This window comes from Micromys minutus (genome assembly GCF_963924665.1).
Source record: "Micromys minutus genome assembly, chromosome: 7".
NCBI classification, from domain to species: Eukaryota; Metazoa; Chordata; class Mammalia; order Rodentia; family Muridae; genus Micromys; species Micromys minutus.
The window spans coordinates 73,684,682-73,707,283 of NC_137976.1; the positions used below are offsets into that span (position 1 = coordinate 73,684,682).

Below are 22,602 nucleotides of genomic sequence, written 5' to 3' on the forward strand. Positions count from 1 at the left end.
TTTATTTGTAATCTTTCAAGAACCATTGCTACTCTTCAGGACAAGGACAAAGATCACCCTCTGCAGAAAGTTGGGAACTGCACAACTGTGCAGAGGCAACATTTCAGCTGAGGTTCAGGCAAGGAGAGGTTGTCAACTTCAGCTGCCACTTGGGTAGTATCTTGTGATGGTCACAGACAGTAGGCTGTCTCTGGAAAGTTTGAATACACAGGAGTTTCATTCTCTGGCTACACCCCTGGCTGAGGTGCCATCAAATCAATGTCACTCAAGTTCCTGGCCAGCCAAACTCCAGCAGCAAAGAGTCCCAAATTGAGGATCAAGTTCCTCCGGAAGTCGTTCCGATCGGTGGCGGATCGGTGGCGGATCGGTGGCGAAGCGGTCGACGCCGCGGAGCCAGTCTCCCACGTTGTCTGGAACCTCGGAGGCCTCACTGGCCGAGCCGGTGGTACTCACCGTCACCCCGCTGGAAGCCATAACAGCACGGAGCACGTCTGTACCCAATAATTCTTTAAAAAAGAGAAGCTTCTGATTTGTGTTGGAGCAATGGCTTAGTGGCTACAAACATGTACTGCTCTCGCACTAGACCCGAAGTGTTTTATTCCCATAATCCACGTCTGGAAGGTCACAGCCGCCTGAAACACTCCAGTTCTAGGGAGTTCTAAGACCCTTGGCCTCTGAGGTCACTGGCACTCTCATATATGTACCCTAACAGAGCCAGACATACAGACGTAATTTTTAAAATCTTAAACTGGAGGCAAGTTATGGTCTTGCATAACTTTAATCCCAGCAGTTGGGAGACAGAGGCAGGTGGATCTCTTGAGAGTTTGAGGCATTGTAGTGTGTCTTTAATCTCAGCAGCACTCTAAACAGAGGTTTTCCCAGACAGGGTTTCTCTGTGTAGCCCTGGCTGTCCTGGAACTCGATCTGTAGACCAGGCTGGCCTGAAACTCACAGATATCAACAGCCTGTCTTGAGTGCTGGAATTAAAGGAGTGTGAAACCACCGTCTAGTTTAAGGTTTTGTTTTGTTTTTAATGTGCTTGGTGCTTTGCCTGCATGTACGTCTGTGTGAGGGCTCCAGATCCCCTGGAACTTGAGTTACAGATGGCTGTGAGCGGGAGAACAAACCTGGGTCCTCTGGAAGAGCAGAGTACATATGAGTATGAGGTGCTTGCCTCTGAGATGAGTAAAGGGCTTCAGAAATCGGAGCTACACCACTGAGTAAATGCCATATAGGTGCTAAGACGAAATCCAGATCCTCTGCAAGGGCAACAAGTGTTCTTAACAGTGGTGCAATCTCTGTAGCCCATGATGCTATTTTTTTATTTTAATTTGCATTTTATTGTTATGTGTATGGATGTTTTGCCTGTGTGTATGTCTGTGTATCACGTAATGCCTGGTGCCTCAGAAAGCCAAAAGAGGGTGTTGGAATTATAGATGGTTGAGTGTCACCATGTGGGTGCTGGGAATTGAACTCAGGTCCTCTAAAAGTAGCCAGTGCTCTTGTCTCTCCAGCCCCTGCTACCCCACCATGATGCCATTTTTAAAATAGATAACAAATGCTCTGGCCACAGCTTACCATCATTGGTCCTAACACTGGGATTCAAGTGCAGCATGCAGTACTGAGTAAGAGACTTTATTTGATAGTTTCCCAGTTCTTCAGAGGACTTTACAGTGTTAACATGTGTGTACTTCTCCCCAGCCTTTTCCTACTGTGGTAGGTTCACTGCCCAAGGTCATTTGATAAAACGTAACATTCTGTAAAGGGCTTTTAAAAATTTTTTACATTTATTTACTTATTGTATGCTTATCTATGGTTGTGGGATGGCTGTGTCCGGTATTGTACATGTGGAGGTCAGAGGACAATTTTGTAGAATCAGTTCTCTATTTCTACCTAGTGGGTTCTGGGGATTCAAATTCAAGTAGTTAATGTCAGCAGATGCCTGCAGAACCATCTAGTCAGCCCAAAAAAGTCTTGTGTGTGTGTGTGTGTGTGTGTGTGTGTGTGTGTGTGTGTGTGTGTGTGATTCAATTCAGAAGACAATTTTATTGAGTTGGTTCTTTCTTTCTACCATGTGGGTCCCAGAGATGGAGCTCAGGTTACCAGGTTTGGCAACAGGTGCCTTATCCACAACGTGATGGCTAGCAATATGTTGATGGCTAACTTTCTGCTTAAAAGTTTATAATCTCTGTGCTTAAGTGAACGAAAAAGCAAAATTAGACCTCCAAATGTTAAGGGCTGTTAGGGTTAATTTTTAAAAACTGCTTCTGCTTCTGTAAACAAGCTTGCTTTGCATCTGCTTGCAACTTTGTGTTCTTTGCCTTTATAAAGCCCACTCAGGTGGCTGTGTGCTGTATTCAGGAATCCTAAGTCAGGGTATAGTAGGTCTGATACGACTATCTGAATAAAAGCTTCAACTTTGTTAAAATTGATTAATGGTCAAACTGGTAAATCTCTACATGACCCCAGACCCATAACAACTGAGCCCTAAACCCCAAAATTGAGACTTTTAAAAAACCCAAGCAGCAACCAGCACAGTGGTGCACACCTTTAATCCTAGCATTTCAGAAAGCAAAAGCATATAGGTCTCTGTGAATCTTTAAAAAAAAAAAAAATCCAAGCAGATGTCAGATAACACAGGTTATCTGAAATTGTTACGTTGTCATAAACATAATTTGTATTCTACTATAAGTTGATACATTTGTTTATATGTTGCTTTGTCTTTTTTTTTCCCCATAGTAAACCAATTTATTTATTTTTTAACTCACAATCACAATACAGGTAGTTCAAGGAGGCCAAACATTTGCCCAGTAACCAACACTACAAGCCTCATAAACATCTATAGTTAAGATCTCTTTTATGGCCATTCCAAAGCAATGGAGGTGTTAGAAATAAGGGTCCACACCCGCGCTACCAATTATACAGAAACAATTTTACATCTCCTTCAGCTTCAATTTCTTGTTTAGATTAAGCCATTTGCAATTCTGCACTGTCGCAGCACCTGGTTGAAGCCTTCACAGAGCTTGACATCCCTCTGGTTCTGAGCACACTCCAGAAACTGCCTGATCTCTAGAGAGCAAGGTCCAAAAGACTGCTGGCTCTGCAGCTGGGCTCCCTGAGGCTCCTGGTAAGTGATGTCAGGCCTTGCAGGCTCAGCATTGCTACCTCTGCTGAAGCCCCCAGTGATGGCGCGACCCAGGGTGTGCCCCACTGCAGAGCCCACAGCCACACCAGGTGCAGCAGCAGGTGAGCCAACTGCAGATGGTGCAGCTGCTGCTGGAGGCTGAGCTGCAGGTGCTCTTCTGGGAGCAGCCCCCATTTGAGGGGCCTGGCTGGCCGGAGGAAGTCACCCGGGAAGTGCCACTGCTTGTAGTCCCACAGTTCAGAGAAGACAAACTGCCTTGCTTTGTCTAAAGATTCTTTTGTTTTTGTTTATTCACCACCACCAAAGGCTTTGTCTTATATTAAAGACAGACTTTCCTATAGCAAAACAACCTTCTGTTCTAAGGCAAAGGATTTTTCCAGAATAGAAAATGAAAAGTGAAGACAAAGAGAACTAACTAACTTTGACAGGAGTCAAAGGTTTCAGTGGTTTTTTTTTTTTTTTTTTTTTTTTTTTTTTTTTTTTTTTTTTTTTTTGTTTTTTTTGGGGGGGGGATGTTTTGGTTTGGTGTTTGGTATCTTTATTTTTGAGACAGGGTCTCTTCGTATAGCTTAGGTTGTCCTGAAACTTGCTATGTAGACCAGCCCAGCCTTGAACTCTGCCTTCTGAGTGCTGCTATTAAAATCCTATGCCACCACCAAGCCAACTCTGTCTCCCTCTCTCCCTCTCCCTCTCCCTCTGTGTGTGTGTGTGTGTGTGTGTGTGTGTGTGTGTGTGTGTATGTGTAAGGCATGCATGGGCCAGAAAAAAAACAAAACAAAAACAAAAAAACCTCTGGAGTTGATTCTCTTTTTCTGTGGGTTTCAGGGATTGAACTATAGGCACCAGCAAGGACTTTTATCCTCCAAGCCATCTCACTGATTGGAGATTTCAACTTTAAACAGGTGTCTGCCCAAGACAAGGTTAGGGAAAGGCTGTTGCACTTGCTTTGCAGGCATGAGGAACTGAGCTTTCAGAACCTGTGAAAACAGACTGGGTGGAGCAGCCTGTGTTTGTAATTCCAACACTCCAACACCCGCTGGCAGAGGGGTGCATTCCTGGAGTTCATTGGCCAACAAGCTTACTTGGCAAGTTCCAGGCCAATGAAGGAGGTGGGTGGACAGCCCCAAACCATCTCTGATTTCCATGTGCGCATGTGTATATACACACCAGCATCAAAAGACTAGGAGTGCAGGGAGTGTGGAAGAATGTGGTTTGGATGTTTGAGAGTTCTTCGGGCGGAGGAACAATGAATATTAATATCTGTGAACAGTGGGAGGGACCTGGGGTCATTGTGCTGAAATGAGACCTGCTATGGAGAAGTGGGGCTTGTGGTGCAGGCACTCTTATAAAGCAACAGCTTGTCTTTGTCTTGGCTTCAGGTCTCATCTCCTCCTTTGTGGTAACTGAGGGCCAGCAAGCTCTTTCAAGTAGGGTTCCTCCCAGGTGAAGCCGAGTTCCTCTCCTTGAACTAGCACAGCAGACACGGTGGCAATGAACACCTTGTTCAGAAGAATATTTGCTTATTGGGGTTTGGTTTTGACTACGGTTTTAGTTTTATGAGACAGGGTCTCAGTAGGTAGCTCAGGCTGGTCTCAAACTTTTTCTTTTCTGAGTCAGGGCTTCTCTGTGTAGCCCTGGTTATCCTGGAACTCACTAAGGAGACCAGGCTGGCCTCAAACTCACAGAGATCCACCTGTCTCTGTCTCCTGAGTGCTGGGATTAAAGGCATCAACCACCACTGCCTGGCTTGGTCTCAAGCTTTCTGTAACCTCCCTGTCTCTGGAGTGCTAGCATCACAAGCACCACTACAGTTGGCTTGTTTTCCTTTTTGGAGATGGCCAAGGTCTGAATTTGGAGTCAGGGCTACTAGACAAGCACTGGCACTGAGCTAGATGCTCACTCTGCTAGATGCTTAGCAGATGCTCCCAGAGGCTGGATGTCTGGATGGAGGTGGTATGCTCCCTCTACAAGCTCGAGGTGCATGCATGCACTCGTTGATAGGGTACAATAAGGGTGAAAGGGGGTAAGAGATAGAAGAACCCAATAAAACATTTTAAAAAGATTTATTTATTTATGTATGTGAGTACACTGTAGTTGTCTTCAAACACACCAGAAGAGGGCATCAGATCTCATTACAGATGGTTGTGAGACACCATGTGGTTGCTGGGATTTGAATTCAGGACCTCTGGAAGAGCAGTCAGTGCTCTTAACCTCGAGCCATCTCTCCAGCCCAAGAAAATAGTTTGTAAAAAGAAGCCACCACTCATTACAACCTCAAAGTTTTATTGTCAACTGTGCACATTCAAGGTCACATTCCTATGGTGTACAGCTTATAACAAGGGCAATGGGAGATGGCAGGGGCTGGTTAAGCCACTTGTTAAGATGGTCTTGCTCAGAACCCACAATCCTGGGCAAGCAGGGTCCTAAGAGATCACAGGGTCCACACTACAGGACTGAGGAAATGCACACAGGGTCCTTGTGCACGCAGAACCACTGAACACACACAAACAACTACAGGATCTCCATTTTCTATAAAAAGTCTGCTTTTGTTACCTGTCCAAGGAAGAGACCCACTGGCCAAACACGTGGGGTGAGAGGCATAACCCTGCTCATCAGTCAAGTGCACATGTGTGTGTACACACAGTGCTGGTGGGGTTGTGAAACAGTGTGTGTGTTCATATATGACACACCTAGGCCCAATGCAGACCTAGTATTTGACTCTGTTCTCCATTGGTACAAAGAGAAACCCTGAGGTGAGGATGAGGACACAGGTCAGGAGGACCTCGTCCTAGGGATGCTGCCTGTGCCACAGACATGCAGGGTGGCCATGAAAGGTTCCTGTCCACGCTGGCCCTTGAGGCACAGCATCCTAGAAGCCTGGCAGTGGCTAACTCTGTAGTGTAAACTCATAGGTGTTGGTCTCCCAGCGGGAGGTGTCTTCGTCCAGCATGCTTCGCTCTGTGAAGGTCACACGGCCATCTGCATCCACAAGGATGATGGTGTTGGTTCTGAAAGAAAGCATCCTTTAGCCCCAGCCCCACCTTTCAGAGCCATGGCTGGGACCAGACCTGAGGCAGCAAGGGTACCTGTAACACCTAGGGCCTGAGCTAGCCATGAGCTCTGACATCAGGTAGGCTATTCACCTTTAAGGACATGAGGGGTTTATCAGAGGCATCTGGGCCTCCTGGGCCAGCACATACTGGGAGAGTTCTATTACTGCTGCTCTAAAGCACTTCAGCTTAGCCTGACCTTTTTTATAGAAAGATCCAATTCACAGGCTGGGTGGTGGTGGTGGCACACCCTTTAATTAAGCATTCAGGAGGCAGAGGCAGGTAAATCTCTGAGTTGGAGGTTAGCCTGGTCTATAGAGCAAGTTCCAGGATGGCCAGGTCTACACAGAGAAACTCTCCCTCAAAAAACCAAAATGGGGAGGGGGGGAAGGACCAATTTACCACATTCTTTACAGGGTGGTCCCAGATCTGACCCCACCAGCAGTACACCAGGATCCCAGATACCTAGCCATGTCTGACTGTCCACGAACAAGAAGTTAAGCTCTCAACTCCTTGGGGTACATGACCTGTTTAACTAGAAATCTCCCTTATCTCCTCCTTCCTCCACAGGTCACTTCCTTCTTCCTTCTAGGCCACCCTCCTGCCTTCAGGAGGCCAGAGCTCTGACCCACCAGACCTGTGCATGGGCACGTCACCTACATCTGATCAACCTACAGTTAGGTCTGAAGAGAGACTCTACAATGCACCGAATCAGGAGTGGTACCTAGCCATGGCCAGCTATGTTGTGGGGGACGTGCCTAGGAGCCCCAACCCTGATCACCTGGTGCCATAGGTGGCAGAGCGGACGCACACAGCCGCATACTTGCTCAGCATTGGCTGTATATACGCCTGGCCCTGGTCCTCAATGGCTGGGTCTGGCAGCTGTCTAGAAGAACAGAGGGCCAGAGAAGCTGTTAGTCCCTATTGCCTGTCTGTAGCTTGTATATATGGGGACCCCTATATGCCATGCTAGCTGCCCGAGATTGCTGAGGAGCCCTGTGGGGAGAAGAACCATAGGCTTATTTATAACTTTTTTACTTGGCTCTTTCTACTTTGTCACCCTTCCACTCCAACACTAAGCCTAGTCATCCAGATGGCACATATATCTCTATTGTGTCTTAATGGTATTCTTTGGGCATCTGTCCATACACAAGAGCCTCTGAAACCCTGAGACTCACCAACCAGCATAACTTATACCATGACTATAGTTATCAATTAAAAAAAAAAAAAAAGCCAGAGCCATAATGAGCCTGCCCAAGTGATTGAGGACGATGTGGACACATGGCAGAGGAAAGCCCATCACAGGCCCCCAAGAAGGGATCTGATGCTGAGGCTAGGGAATGATGCTATGGTTCAAGGTCCATAGAATGGGGGAGAGGGGAGTGCACAGGAGTCAAGGCAGTCCTCATCCTGTGGAGGATGGCAGCATGGTGGGGGCGGGGTGGGGCTTCTCTGAGAGACTGCAAAGGAGAGCAAGGAAGATGGGGCTGTGAAGGGATACATGCGGGCATGGTAGACACCAGGACTCTTGGCTTGGATAGCTAAGGTCCAAGGGCCCAGAGTCTGAGGGTGCCCCATGAAGAATGCCACGGGCATGGAACAGTGTGTGTTGTGGAGGGTCTGTTCCTTCCAGTGACAGGTAAATCTTTGCCTATGTTTGGTTCCAAGGTCACTGGAGACAGGGCATAGCAAACAATGTCAAAACCTAGGCCTGTTCTTACTGGCTTCTAGATTCTCTGGCTCTTTTCCCTAAGGGTTGCTGGGCAACTAGAACCTTCTAGGATATAACACTGGCCCTCCTTGTAAAGAGGGAGGCCAGACCTCAGAGAACACCAAGTCTCCCAGAGCACAGGTCCCTGGCTGCACCATCTCTTATTATCCAGGGCCCCACTGGAAATCCGGACTGCTTTCCCAAGAATAGGCTTGAGTCTTAAGGACGTAGAGAAACATGTCAGGAAAAGCATTCCTACCGCTGATGAGTCAACCTGCTTGCCATCACAGACCTTGAAGGTAGCAGAGCCTGCCTTCTTCCCTACCCTAGACCAGTGTGGGTGCCCCAGAGGGACTTGCTCACTTACGCCTCCTCATTGTTGAGGATATCTAGGAGCCGGGTGACAAGGGCGTCCTTAGGGAGAGCCTCGCTCTGCTCCACTGCTTCCATGAAGAGTTGTTTGCCAAAGCACAGCTTCTTCCAGGGTGTCTCCAGCAGGGCATTGCTTAGCCCGTAGGTTCCTATAGGGAAAAGGTCAGCCTGGCCATGCAGAGGCCACAGGTGGCTGGGGCAGATGGCTTACAGTCAAGCATCCCAAACAAGGCACCAGTAGAAGCCGATTCTGCTGTAGGTCCAGCTGAGCACTTAGAACATCACTCTGGCCCTGCTGGACCCCAAGGCGAAGCTGTCAGCCCGAATGGTACCGCCTTTCCCTCCTGCACTAGTTTGGAAAACTATTCCATAATGGAGCCGGGTGATTCGAAAAGAATAGAGTTGGACCTGACCTCACACCCTATGCGAAAATTACCTCAAAGCCAGAAAGATGGCTCAGTAGGTAAAGGCACCTATAACCAAGCCTGATGACCTGAGTCTGATCTCTGGGACCTATGTGGTAGGACAGAACAGACTCCAGTAAGTCTGTCCTTTGACCTCCACATGCAAACTGAGGCATGGGCACACAGGAATGTACATGCACACACACATGTACAACAAAGAAATGTTTGAGGCAGGTTTGTTTACATGAAACCTAGCTCCAAAAACCACTTTCGGATCAAATGTGGTGGCATGTATCTATAATCCAGAACTCAGGAGGCCGAGACAAGTTTTGGCAGGTTTGAGGTCAGACCTACATAGCAAGATTCAGGTCAGCCTGGGTTAGAGTGAGATGATGTCCCAAAGCGAGCACATGTGCTAGTGCACGCATACGCACAGGAAAGACATTTTTAGAGTAGAAGCTTCATGACTCAGGAAGCAATGATTTATTAGTTAAGACAACACAAGCATATTAACAAGATAAACGGGACTTCATATAAATTTAAAGTTATGCATTAAAAAAAATATGTACCAAAGAAGTTAAATAAAACTCAAAACGGGAAAGGATTTCTGTAAGTTGGACATCTGAGGAGATCTGTAGATTATAGAAAGAACAAGACTAAAAGAGAACAAAATTTCCAGGTTGAGAGACCACACCTGTAATTCCAGCATTCAGAAGGAGGCAGTGGGAGGGTCGGGAGCTCAGGGTCATCCTTGGATATACTGAGTTTGAGTCTGGCTAGCCTGGGAAACATGAGCTCCTAACTCCTTTCTAAAGAAGGGATAGGCAGCGGTAATGTCACCCGTAGTGAGCACTGCCTAGCAGGCCAGAGACCTTTACTTTGATCCCCAGCACCTAAGGCCTGGGGATGTAGCTCAGTGATACAGTACGTGCTCAGCATGTTTAAAGGCCTGGGTTCCATCTCTAGAGCCCTCTCTCCCTAAAGAGAGAGCGAACAGCAAGTCTTGGTGGAAGCTCAGGAAACAGGAACCTTTGCAAACCACTGGCAGAAATGTAAAATGGTGCAGATGCTCTGGCAAGCCGTGTGGAAGTTCCTCAAAGGGCTTCAATGGTCCAGCGAGGTGGCTCTGGGGTAAAGGCACTTTAAAACATCAAGGTGAGTGAGCTACGCTAGAGGTCAGCTTCCTCCAGCACAAGGCTGTTTTCACCAGAATAAAAATGTTCAAAATGCAATTCCTGGACTTCGCCGTGTAGACCAGACTGGCCTCTAAGCCACAGAAACCCACCTGCCTCTGCCTGAGTGCTGGGGTTAAAGATGTGCACAACATGCCCAGCTCAACATCAGCTCTTTATTTTACTACTTGCTTTATTGAGATAGAGTCTCAGTATGTAACCTTGGCTGGCCTGAAACTCAAATGTATAAACCAGTTGGCCTGGAATTCAGAGGGTCACCTGCCTCTGCCTCCGGGAGTGCTGAGATTTAAAGGTGTCACCAACACACCCAGTGTCACATCCTGTCCTCAAGCTATGATCCCTCTGCCTCAGCTTCCTGAGCACCACCACTCCCAGCTTATAGGAAACACCCTTCCTGCCTGCTTCCCCCACTTTCTTAAGAGGCTTGTTATAAAGCCTTGGCTGGCTTTGAACTTATTCTGCAGATCAGCTGGTCTTAAAATTATGACTGTCTCTTTGCCTTTCCTTCCCTAGTGCTGGGATTATACGCTTTGTCACCATAGCTGGCTGTGTGATCAACTTTACATGCACAGCATATGAGAGTCATGTTTCAATGAAGGTTTGTTTTTCGAGACAACGTCATTCTGTAACCCAGGCTGGTTTGGCACTTTCTATGTAGTTGGTGCTAAATTTCAGTTCAGGGCAACAGGCCTGCTTAAAAGCAGAGGTCTAAGTGTTTACTAAGAGTATGTTTAGTAGGTGTAAGAGCGTAGGTTCAATTCTCAACATTAGAAAAAAGGGGGGCTGGAGAGATGGCTCAGTGGTTAAGAGCACTGGCTGCTCTTCTAAAGGTCCTGAGTTCAAATCCCAGTCACCATATGGTGGCTCAGAACCATCTAAAATAGGATCTGATGCCCTCTTCTGGTGTGCAAATGTACATATAGGTAAGCTACCCATACACATAATTAAAAAAAAAAAAAGAAAAATAGAAGTGGATAAAGATTAAGTAGGGGCAATCTCAGGGATAAATCATAATGTAGATGGGAAGAAATTCTACTAGAAAATAAGCTCCTGTCAGGTAGTCTCCTGCTCTGAGAACAGCAAGCCTCTTGCCCCAGCTTCCAACTGCTCTCCCAGAGGCCTCTGGGCCACTTGGAGACTGTGCTGGAATGAGATGGCTCCTGGGATACAAATCCCCTTCAATGGATCTGTAGACCCCAAGAAACTTTAAAAGGCAGGGAGGGTTCCAAGGCAAACAGTGGCGAGACCTGGCTAAAGATGAACCCAAACGACTCTGCCTACACTCAGGACTTCAAGGCACCAGCTGGTTCTTAGGAGCACATGCAGCACCAAGGGCACTGAGCGTACCCTAGCCAGAGTGCCCACAGTTGGCAGAGTCTCCATGAGGTGTGTAGGAGAACAGTAGGATGGACTAAAGCCCATGCTTTGGTGTGGGCTGCCTATTTGAGGATCTCAACAGCCCATGACATTCTGGCCTGGGCATAACCCAGAAAATGGGGGGAGCTCTGGAACCCCTTGGCCCACCTGGGGTTCAAACATCCCCAGACAGTCGTGAAAAGCTGGAAATCAGTGTTGGTGAACGAGTGCTATGAACTCCGGTATGCAGCAAGCCAGGACCACACAGGCTTATCTGTGGAACTAGTAGCACAGGCAGGATAGGACTATATAGCTTTTCTGGCGCCTCCTTCCCACTTTCCTTGACGTCTACCTGGAACACAACATTGCTCCTCACTGGGCAGGAGTGACATGTCCTGCAACCTGACTTAGTAACCTGAGCCACCTGCCTAAGAAAGGCTTCATGACTTGGCGATGAAGAAACCATGACAAATGAAATGGGCTATGGATGCTGCTGAGGACACTGACTCTTTCCCTAGGGGTAGGGATACTTAATATGAGTCAACAGCTCAGTTGTAGGCACCCAAGTCAGTGTCCAAGGCCCACAGATCCAAGATGTTACCAGCAAGGACTGTCCACAGGCTGTGACTTGAGAAAGCAGCTGGCCCCAGGTTAGTTTGCCGGGTGCTGTGCTGGACCCCAATAATGCTGTTTCCTAGGCTTGCTCAGTCTTACCTCACAGTATTCCCAGCATAGGAGCACTCCCCACCCTGTCTGGACACCAAAGCAGGCTCACCTGGTGTCAAGACAATAGGCTCAGGCTCCCCTCGGTTTCCATAGTAGCAAACAACATCTCCTTTTGCTGTGCTGTGAATAGAAGCCAAAAGCCAGAGAAAGTCAGAGAAGAGTCATAAGCATCCTGTTCCCAGCACTGCCCAGTGACCTCATGGCCCTACCTCTGACCTGGGCTGGTGACTAACACAAAGACAATGGCCTACCTCAGCCCAGCTCAGAGCCTGGAAAGCCTGGAGCTATGGAACCAGTGAGGAGGCAGGAAGTTCCTCGACTTCTCTAAATATTCTAGGGCATAGATAACTGCATCAAGGATGTTTGAATGTGCTTGGCCCAGGGAGTGGCACTATTAGGAGATATGTGTGGAGAGCATTTTTGGCACCTCTGAACTGTTGATGGCGGAGTAATATTAATATTATCCCAGGACATCTTGGGGCTGGGTAGGACAGGAATCTGGCTTTTGTGCTATGCCCTGTAAGGGCTAGTATCTAGCACGAGGACATCTGTAGTTCTAGGCAGGGCTCTCAAGAATGAGGCTATAAGGAAGACATCTGAAGTTTGGGGCAGGGCTTTTAATAATGCGGCATAGGGAAGTACATGGTAACATCTTGGATCTGTGGGCAGGGCGGATTTCAGGATGTAGGCACAACTGTATCCATTTTTGTCTTTGACCTTTTCACCTGACCTCCAGTAAGACGTTTACAGGATCTTTGGCTGTTATCTCGCTTGATCCCAGTCTCAGAACTGATGTCACCTTTTTTGCATGTAATTGAAGTGATTTAAAAAGAGACTAAACCAAGCTTTGCTTCAGCCTTGTGGCTTAGGCTTCAAGTCGAAGTCATGCTGCAACTTTAACTAACCACCCTGGGGGGAACCCCTGTTGTTTGCCTGGCAGGTATGGCCTTGTTGGAAGAAGTGTGTCACTGTGGGGGTGGGATCTTGTCTTGAGGTCACCACTCCCTTAATCTGTCATCTCCTTGAACACAGGATTTAGCTCCACTGCACTTCCTGGTGCCCCTCTAATACTTGAACCATACATTTTCATAGTTTTCTTTCTAAGCTTGCTACACTTGATCAAAATGCTGTTCATGAGAGAAAAGCAGAGGACAAAGTTCTAAACTTGGTTGAAACTCCCTTTGTCAATGCAATTGATCTAACAGGGAGTGAACCAGCCCAAGAAGTTTTTTTTAGTTTTTTTTTTTGTTGTTTTTTTTTTTTTTTTTGTTTTTTTTGTTTTTTTTGTTTTTGCTGCTGAGTTATGCTATAGTCAACAAGGCAGAAAAGAGGTGGAGACCTGAAGAGCACTTTGACATCAGGCATGGAGACACAGAGTTTGGAGACGCAGAGTTTGGAGACACAGAGCTTGGAGTTTCCCCAGCTGGCTTTTGGTCTTGCTCTGGTCCAGTATTTCCTCACCATGACATTTTGGAATGGAAATGTATGTCCTGTGATGGAGGAGGTCTGTGCTCTGCTGTTTTGATTTTGATTTTATAGGAAATTACAGTTAAGAGACTGTATGAATCTCAGAGGAGACTTTGGACTTTTAACATTGTTGAGATGCCATAGACTATGGGGACTTTTGAAGTTGGACTAAATTTATTTTGCATTATGCTATGGCTAGGCATGGCCCCCATAGACGTGTGTGTTTGAACAAGCCTATGGGGACCAAGGATAAGCTGGACCTTATAAATCTGGTTACTGAGACCATTCGTTTCCCTTGTTCCACATGGACACCAGTAACTTGTCCCCAGCTCCAGCAGCCCCAGTCTGGGTTCATATTCCTTTTACATTCTTTTTCACCCTAGCCCTTGAAACTTCCTTAAGATGTTTAGCTAATACATTTTAGAGATATTTTTGGGAGGGGGTCGTTCTGTTGCTTTTTTTTTTTAATGGTATTGAGTACTTATATTGGGGTCCCTGTCATCCTTGCTATGGACAGACAAGGGAGAGGCCAGTCCTGGGACAACTATGACCAGAACAAATCTTTTTCCATTGTAGGCTTTGGTTTCTTTTTGTTGTTTATAACGGTTTGTTGTTTTTTTTAATTCTGTGTATATGGGTGCCTGTGGATGCCAGACACTAGGATCCCCTGAAGCTAGGGTTGCAGGAGCCATCTGACATGGGTTCTGGGAGCTGAACTCTAGTCTTCTGCAGAAGCTGTACTCACTCTTAGTCACTGAGCCATCCTGCAGCCCCAGACTTAGTTGTTTGTTTTGAGACAAGGTCTCACCGTTTGGTCCTAGCTGGCCTGCAACTCTTTATGTAGACCTGTAAGTTGATATCAAGGTGATACATGATTGGACAGTACAGAGTGGGGCGGGAAGAAAAGTTTTGGTAAGGCAGAAGAGGAGGAGGAGGAGCAGGAGATTCAAGATGGAGGCAGCAGAGGAGGATGGTTTAGGTCAAGGTGAACTAGATCGGTTTTATCTTGTCTAGGTGGGCGGTTTATATCTTTATTAATTGGCAGTGAATTTATTGTTTAAATGTATTGTGGACTGAGAATTTAACATATAAGTCTGTTTGATAAGTTATTGCTGAGTCATGATTTTACCGGGCTGTGGAGAACAGTGTGAAAGCAATGGCTGAGAGGCATCTGGAGTGTACAGTTCCAGCTCTGTTGCCCACAGGAGGTGAGGGTGCATAGGGCCTGTGGAATGAGATGTGTGGGTGCCAGGCTTGGTAACTAACTGCCTAGAGGACCATGTGGGACCGGGTGCCTAGCTGCACACTGGAGTGGCTCCCGTGGAGTGAGACCTCAGGGCAGTAGCAACAGATTCATATTTTTATTTTTACTGCAACATAGACCAACTGCAGAAGCCACTGTGTACTGCTCAGATTAAACAGCAGCCTGGTTTCCATCTGTTTGACATAGCTGTTAAATTCCTGTGTGCATCGTAGCTACCTTCTGGTTTCTAGGCGCTGGATCAAACACACATGGAACTCCTATGGAAAATGTATACATGGCTCCATGTTTGGAGAGGAGAGCAAGCACAGGTTTACGGCCTCTAGGAACCCCCACAGTGAGAAGGGAGGATGGGTCCATGCCATTACAGCTCCCACTCTGGGCCTTCTTCCTGTGACCACTGCACCTCATTCAGCTTCCACATTGAGTCAGTCTACCCATGTAGTCCAGAAATGACAGAGGGCACAGCAAACACAATGGATGTTCAAGACACACTGAGCCTTTTATGGACCCTCTGCAACCCTCTGGTAGGAGGCAGCTCAAGACATATATCTGGATATAGACTGACAGTTTCCTCAGGAGGAAGCCCCCAGCTCATAGGGAGATAAGAATATTTACCTTGCTGAAAGGCTAAGCATGTAAAACTTGTGTTCCTACAGCCACATCACCAACACGAGAACCACTTGGTTCTGGGCCTAGTGAGGACAGGCTGTTATAAAGCATCCCCACAGGAGAGATGATGCTCAGCTGCAGTCACCCCAAGCCATAGTCCCCACCGCAGTTCTCTCACTGTAGTGAGCCTGTGATCTTTACATTGTCTCAAGAAGCCCTGAGTGTTACTCCCTATTGTCAGTCACTGCGTCTGAGGCAGCCTAGGCCCTCGGATGCTTGCCAAATACCCCTTAACCGAATTCTGGGAAAGAGATCCAAGCTGACTAGGGAGCTGTAGCGAAGTGGTAAAGACCTAGTTACCAAAGCAAACCTACCTCAGGTCAGCTGCTATGAGGTTAAAGCCGTTGTACAGGTGGCCCTCTGTGGAGACCTTTCTCAGGTAGGACAGGCTGTCCATGTCACCGGTCAGAAAGTGAGACACAAGTTCACCTGTGGACCACGCACACATATCAACATATCAATGGCCAACATAGCAGACATAAGTTCCTGCCCCTCTGGGGAGGAAGACATAGAAAGAGGGGCTCCACTGGGACTCCAACATCTGGATTATAGAGAATGGTTTTGAAAACACTTTCTAGGCTTGGGTGGTGGTGGTGGGGCATGGCTCTGATCCCACAACTTGGGAGGTAGAGGCAGGTGAATCTCTGAGTTTGAAGCCAGCCTGGTGTATACAGTGGGTTCCAGGACAGCCAAGGCTACACAGAGAAACTCTATCTAGAGGGGAAAAAACATATGTATATGGGACAGATCTCAATAGTAAAGCCCTTGCCTAGCTTGCTGCATGCCCTGGGTTCAATCTCAACACAGTAGAATGAACAATAAATGAAAGAAAATAACGTTTGTCCACTCTACCTCTATGTGGAAATACAGCATTAAGAAAGGTGAAACTTGGGGAAGGAGAGATGGCTCAGTGGTTAGAGCACTGACTGCTCTTCCAGAGGTCCTGAGTTCAAATCCCAGCAACCACATGTCATCTCACAAAGGTCTATAATAAGATCCAATACCCTTAAATGAAGACATATATATGTACTCATATACATAAAATACAGACATAAATACATTTCTTTTTTAAAAAGATGTATTTATTTCATGTATGAGTACATTGTCGCTGTCTTCAGACACATCAGAAAGGGCATCAGATTTTATTAAAGATGATTGTGAACCACCATGTGGTTGCTGGGAATTGAACTCAGGACCTCTGGAAGAGCAGTCAGTGCTCTTAACTGTTGAGCCGTCTCTCCAGCTCATAAATAAATCTCTTTAAAAAATAAAAAGGAAGCTGGCAGGGGACTCAATAGGCAGGGGACAATGATACAGTGGTCAGGGAGTCATAAGCCTGAAGGACAATGCCTGGTAAAATCACACGGGCAATACTTGGGCATCTTTTTCCTGTCACTGTCGTGAGAGGCATGGAGGCTGTGGGACCCACCAGCAGAAACCCTAGCAGGGTGACTTCTTCCTTCCTCCTTCCCCATTGTACCTGCACACTTCCATTCCTCTGCCAGTCCTACCTAAGCTCCTCCCCAATGTCTTGGCTTGACCTAGGTCCCACCTGATCCCATAGATCCCATACCTCTACCACGGGCGTCTGGCTCCTGCCGCGGCTGCAGGTAGTTGGTGAGCGCCCCCAGCTTCCCACGTGTGCTGATGCCCAGCCATGTTCCTCCTGCCTTGCCTTCCTCCATGTCGAGCCCTACAGCAGACGAGGTCATTAGCAGCAGCCAAGTTCCTGTGATGGGCCCACTGGTACCTCTAGCCCAGTCCTCAAGAGGCATGTTCCCGTCTCTGCCAGGACACACAGCTCTTCATAGGGGAGATGCTGCTACCATCAGGCTCCTCACGAGGCTGTCCAGGCTCAGTGGAGAGGAGCTGGGGGGTATGTGTGAGGGACCTTAAACAACAGGAGGTGTCCCAGCCAAACAATTAGGCCACTGCAGTCCAGTCTGAGTAAAAAATCATTAAAATGTCATATGAGGAAGTACTTGCCTGTGTGAGTGTGCATGTGTAATATGAATGAGTTATTTGTATACTTGTGTGTGTACATGCATCTGTGCACTAGTAGGAGCTACAGGAAGGCAACAGGTGTCTTCTTGTCATGCTCCACCTCATCCTTTATAACATCATCTCTCACTAAAGATCTGAAACTAGGCTTGGGGCCAGCAGGCCTCAGTGACCCTGTCTCTGCCCCTACAGCACTGGGTTACAGGCACACAAGGGCATGCTGCCAGGTGCTAGAATTTGAACCCAGGTCCTCACGGTTCTACAGCAAATACTCTTACATGATGAAGCATCTCCCTAGCCCTAAATCGTCATGTTTCAAAATCAATTGTAACAGAGAAAGAGTGGGTTCATAGGCACAAATACAAAACATAAGCAGAGGAAGGAAAACAGAGCTCTGTGGTAGGGTGGGTTCATAGGCACAGAATGCACAGACCAGCACTAGCTCGTAGGTGGGCTCGAGACCTAGAGAGCCAACCTTTACTAGTGCACTTTTTCACTGTTATTTGAGTCAGGTCTAATTTCACTCAGGCTGGTCTTGAATTTGCTACTTAATTGAGGTTGACCTTGAACACTGATTCCTCGGCCTTAACCTAAGTGATGAGATTACAGGTGTGAACCAAACCCCTGCCAGATTTATGCACACTAGGCAAGCACTACCCACTCAGCTACGTCCCTAGCCCCGTTTTGTTTTTGTTTGTTAACTGGATATTTTCTTTACTTACATTTCAAATGTTCTCCCCTTTCTAAATTTCCCCTCTGGAATCCCCCAATCCCATCCCCCCTCCCCCTGCTTCTATGAGAGTGCTCCCCCCACCCCCTCCTGCCTCCCTGCCCTGGCATTCCCTACACTGGGGGCATCAAGCCTTCACCGTACCAAGGGCCTCTCCTCCCACTGATACCAGACAATGCCATCCTCTGCTACATATTCAGCTGGAGCCATGTGTCTCTCCATGTTTAGTCCCTGGAGCTCTGGGGGTCTGGTTGGTTGATAATGTTTTTCCTATGGGGTTGCAAATCCCTTCAGCTCCTCTAGTCCTTTCTCTGTTTTGTTTTTGTAAGTCAGGGGGTCTCATGATGTAGCCCAGGAAGGCCTTGGCCTGGACCTCATAGTGATGCTCCTGTCTCAGACTCAAAAGTGTGGTAATTACTGGGTTATATCACCATGCTTGGCTTAGAAAATGAAAATTTAAATGTACCATTTAAAACAGAACTAAAAATACTTAGAGCCTTGAACTCTTAGGCTCAAAAGATCAGGTGTGACCACTGTGCTCAGCTCACAAGGACAGTAAGAGACTGTTGTGTTGGCACCTAGACACACACAATTCAGTGTGATACACGAGTCCAGAGCAAACACACCCATGTATGCTCAGCTGATTTCAGAAAACAGTCACAAGAGGGATAGAGTTCAACCCTTAACTCACAGCAGGCACGGAAACTGATTTCCGAGCTGGAAAGAGAGTTAGTGATGAGAACCTGTTTGATTCAGGATGAGGTGGTGCAGGCAGACTGTGATAGCACTTCAGGCCACTGAGACTTCGTCCTCAAGTTGTCCTTTACACATGTGCATACACATATACGTGAACTCAAACATGCAAACAATAAAAATTGATTTGAGACAAAAGTTAGACTGCCAGCTTAGAGCTTTGATAGAAAAATGTTATGGCCTGGGGGAGGAACAGGGTTCCTGAACAAGACAAAGAAGAACAAACAAACAAAATTTATTTGTTAAAAATAGTGTTCTGCTCTCAAAAAGTACTAAGGAAATGAGCTGGCAGCTCATTTATCCATTAAAAAACTCATATCCAGAATTCATAAAAACAAAACAAAACCCTACAAATCAACAATTGAAAAATGAATGAATGAGCTGTCACTGTCTGGCCAAGCAACAGAGTGGGGATTTCCTTTCCCATCTAAACACATCAAAAACAAACCTCATGAGAACACATTCAGGTGGAGTGGATCAGGATGTGAGATGTGATAGTGCTCACCTCTAACCCCAGCAGACTGAAGGCAGAGGCAGCAAGCTGGACCAGTAGGTAATGGTGCTTGCTGCCACGCCCATGGGCAGAACATGAGAGTACACACACACACACACACACACACCCCTACACTAAGTAAATAAAGTGAAATTGAAGAAACTGTCTGTGGTGGTACATGCCTTCCCAGCACTCAGGAAGCAGAGGCAGGGAGATCCTTGAGTTTGAGGTCAGCCAGGGCTACATAGAGAACTCATTTCATGGATGGATGGAAAAATGGTAGGAAGGGACAACAAAAACACAATGAGAACTGGAAAGATAAAAAGTTATCCTGATGGTGCTGGATAGATGGCTCAGTGGTTAAGAGCACTGACTACTCTTCCAGAGGTTCTGAGTTCAATTCCTAGGAACCACATGGTGGCTCACAACCATCTGTAATGGGATCATATGCCCTCCTCTAGTGTGTCTGAAGACAGGGTTAGTGTATTTATATACATTAAAAAAATAATAAAGATAAAGGGTCTGAGAGAATCAAAAACACTTAACTCTAGTGGGGCTGGCTTCTCACCTGCATAACAGGTCTTAAAGAGCAAACTATCTCTTAACAATTGGCCTACATCTAAAAACGTTATGATAATGGTAATATTTCTAAAAACACAAGAGAGATGCTTCATTTGGGGGCTGGCCAAGTCCCCCCAAGCCACTCATGGCTACTTATGCACTCAGCATTTGCGTGTGGAAGCAGTGCCATTACCAACCTCACAGTGAAGAGCTGCTCACTAGGTGTGAAGACACACTTACACACTTACCACTGAGGATCTCACTGTTGTTCCCCCAGAAGTCTGCCAGCTTGGATGGCCTGTGGTAATATTCATCTCTGTTGGCTGCCAAGATGAGCCTGGGAGAAGAAAGTTCGAGGGCAGCCACGTGCCAGGGACTGACCTGCATGTGCTCTACCACACGAAGCTGCAGCCTCGTGTTTAATGTTAAATCTACAGAGGCAACATGAATAAGAGCCCCTCCCCCACCCAGTCCTTGCCATACATCCACAGGAGCCCTAGGCAGCTCCTGGGAAACCACAAGGCCCTGCCCGGGAGACAGGCCCAGGCTGGGAAGAGAAGAGGCAGGATAGAAAGAAAATTAAGGAGACAAGGGAATAGAAAAGGTTGAAGTATCTTACAAACCCAGAGTTGAGAAATCTAGTAAAATGCATATTCATGTTAAGATTGCCTATATAAAGACAATATTCTTTTTATATAGTTTCTTTCTTCAAATAATGTCAGATTACCGATGAACCGTGTGTTAAGGCCTGAGTGTTCATGTCCATGGGCATGGTCTTAGTACTTTACCCAGGTGTTAATGAAGTTTGCCAAGAATCTCACAAACAAAACTGAAATCTGTTTACAATAAAAGTACCTTCTCCATCCCTGTCAGCCATATGACCTTTACTTTATCAGCTATTCTGACCCAGTGCCCCTGAGGAGCTCTACAACTCTCTGAGATGCTCCTTCAGGAAGCATGGCGTCTACATGTACCTCTGAGATGTCCCTTCACATGGCACAGTACCCTACACCTTAACAAAGACCAAACTCTCATACACTGCAAAAACACTGAAAGCCCACGCCTTTGCCCCTAGATGTGTCTTATCCTGCACTTGAAGGTCTCTATCATCCTGTGTCCAAAATGTATCTTAAAGTCTCTTCTCAATAAACCCCAACTTTGCTTTATACTGAGTTGCTCTGAAATCCCCCCCCCCCCCCGGTGGTGAAGTCAAACTGTCTTTAATCCTAAAACTACAGAGAGAGAGGCAGAGGGGCAGATGCAGGCAGATCTCTGAGTTCTAGGCCAGACAGGGCTACCCAATGAAACCTCCATTAAAAAACAAACAAACAAACAAACAAAAAAAAAGAACCATACTGTCACACTTTACTACTTTCTGGTCGTTAGTTGATTTACTAGGTCTTATGGGACAGCCTCATTCCATGTCATACCCCAAAAGTGTCAGTTCAGCCAGGATTCTTCATGGTTTTACCAAGCACACAGGGACCAAGTAGGGGTGGGACACTTTCCTTCTTCCACTTACTTGCCTGTCCACTGAAAACCCCCAAGCACACCCAGAATTCCGCCAAAAGGAGCTTGAGGACACACTAAACCCCAGTGGCACCTGAGTAGACGACCCCATCTTGTTTGTAGAAGAGCTCTCAAGCCTTCCAGGGCTCCTGTAGAAGCCTCACTGTGTCCAGAGTGCCCTACTCCCTCGCAGCTGTCCTTGATAAAGACTCAGAACAACTCTCTGCACCTTCACCAACCGAGTTCTGTTCTGCCCTGTTGGGGTAGAGTTGTCCCCCATGTTGTCAGCAATGCCAGCCTTCGAAAGGACAAATTTTTGAGCCCAGCCTGCAGTGGCTAGAAGGAAGAAACCATGGCTTCCGAGACAATGAACCGCAGTGAAGATGAACGGACCGGGCTGGAAGACCCCCTTTCTCCCAGGGGTAGGGTCAGCTTCTTCCTCAAATACTAGTGCTCTCTCTATTCCTGTTTCCTGAACTCCTGAGAACAAGTTGGGGTGCTAAGACTCAAATCTGAGCACTCGGGAAGAGCAGCCACTGCTCTTAGCTGCTGAGCCATCTCTCTAGTCCCTCAACTACATATTTTTAATCAAGAAACATGTTTGCCTAATTACTCAAGAACACTAACTGCTGGGTCATTTTTATCACAGGTTGTTGCTGGTGGCTTGCAGAAATTCTGTAATTTAGGGATGGACTAAGAGAGATATATACCCACATTAAGTCCTAGATGAGAGCCTAAACAACTCCCTCAGCTAATAACACATGGAGGAACTGTAATGTCCATGAAGGCCATCTGTGCTCTGAGTTCAAGTTCCTAGCTTGGTGCATGGTGGCCTGTCTGAAATTCCAGTCCTTGTAGCAAGCTGACTAGCTAGGCTACCCATAAGGCAAACTCCAGACTCAATTGAGAGACCCTGTCACAATGAATAAAGCAGACAGTGATTGAAGAAGGCTTGCAACATGAGCCTCAGGTTTCCACATGCACGTGCACAAATGCAGGCTCACAAGTATGCGTACACACATGCATACACACTATCTGCTCATGAAAAACATTCTTAATTAGAATGCATCGTTTTCAGCTTTGTGCATGGGAGGGAAAGAAATACTAACATTTCCCCCAGGAAATGAAGGGGCATGCTTGCATCTGCATTTATAAAGAACGCAAGTTTCACCAGATCATGGCTCTTTGGGTGACTAGA

The 22,602-nt window shown here is 46.8% G+C and overlaps 1 protein-coding gene and 1 pseudogene across 5 annotated transcripts in view; both read right to left on the minus strand.

The window, feature by feature from the left end:
- LOC308422248 (mitochondrial import receptor subunit TOM6 homolog) lies at positions 1-1,121 on the minus strand (annotated as a pseudogene). The gene has a single exon. The product of its transcript is annotated as a mitochondrial import receptor subunit TOM6 homolog (transcript).
- A 4,290-nt stretch (positions 1,122-5,411) lies between these two features.
- Positions 5,412-22,602, minus strand: part of TANGO2 (transport and golgi organization 2 homolog) — a 45,215-nt gene continuing 28,024 nt past the window's right edge. For 3 of the 4 annotated variants that reach the window (XM_080918929.1, XM_080918930.1, XM_080918931.1), the window contains exons 3-9: positions 20,144-20,232; positions 16,931-17,050; positions 15,672-15,786; positions 12,007-12,077; positions 8,274-8,427; positions 6,977-7,081; positions 5,412-6,153 (exon numbers count right to left, since the gene is read on the minus strand). In XM_080918929.1, coding sequence (XP_080775055.1) covers positions 6,033-6,153; positions 6,977-7,081; positions 8,274-8,427; positions 12,007-12,077; positions 15,672-15,786; positions 16,931-17,050; positions 20,144-20,232 — 775 coding nt within the window. In that variant the 3' untranslated portion in view covers positions 5,412-6,032. The other variant, XM_080918932.1, reaches the window with a different exon arrangement.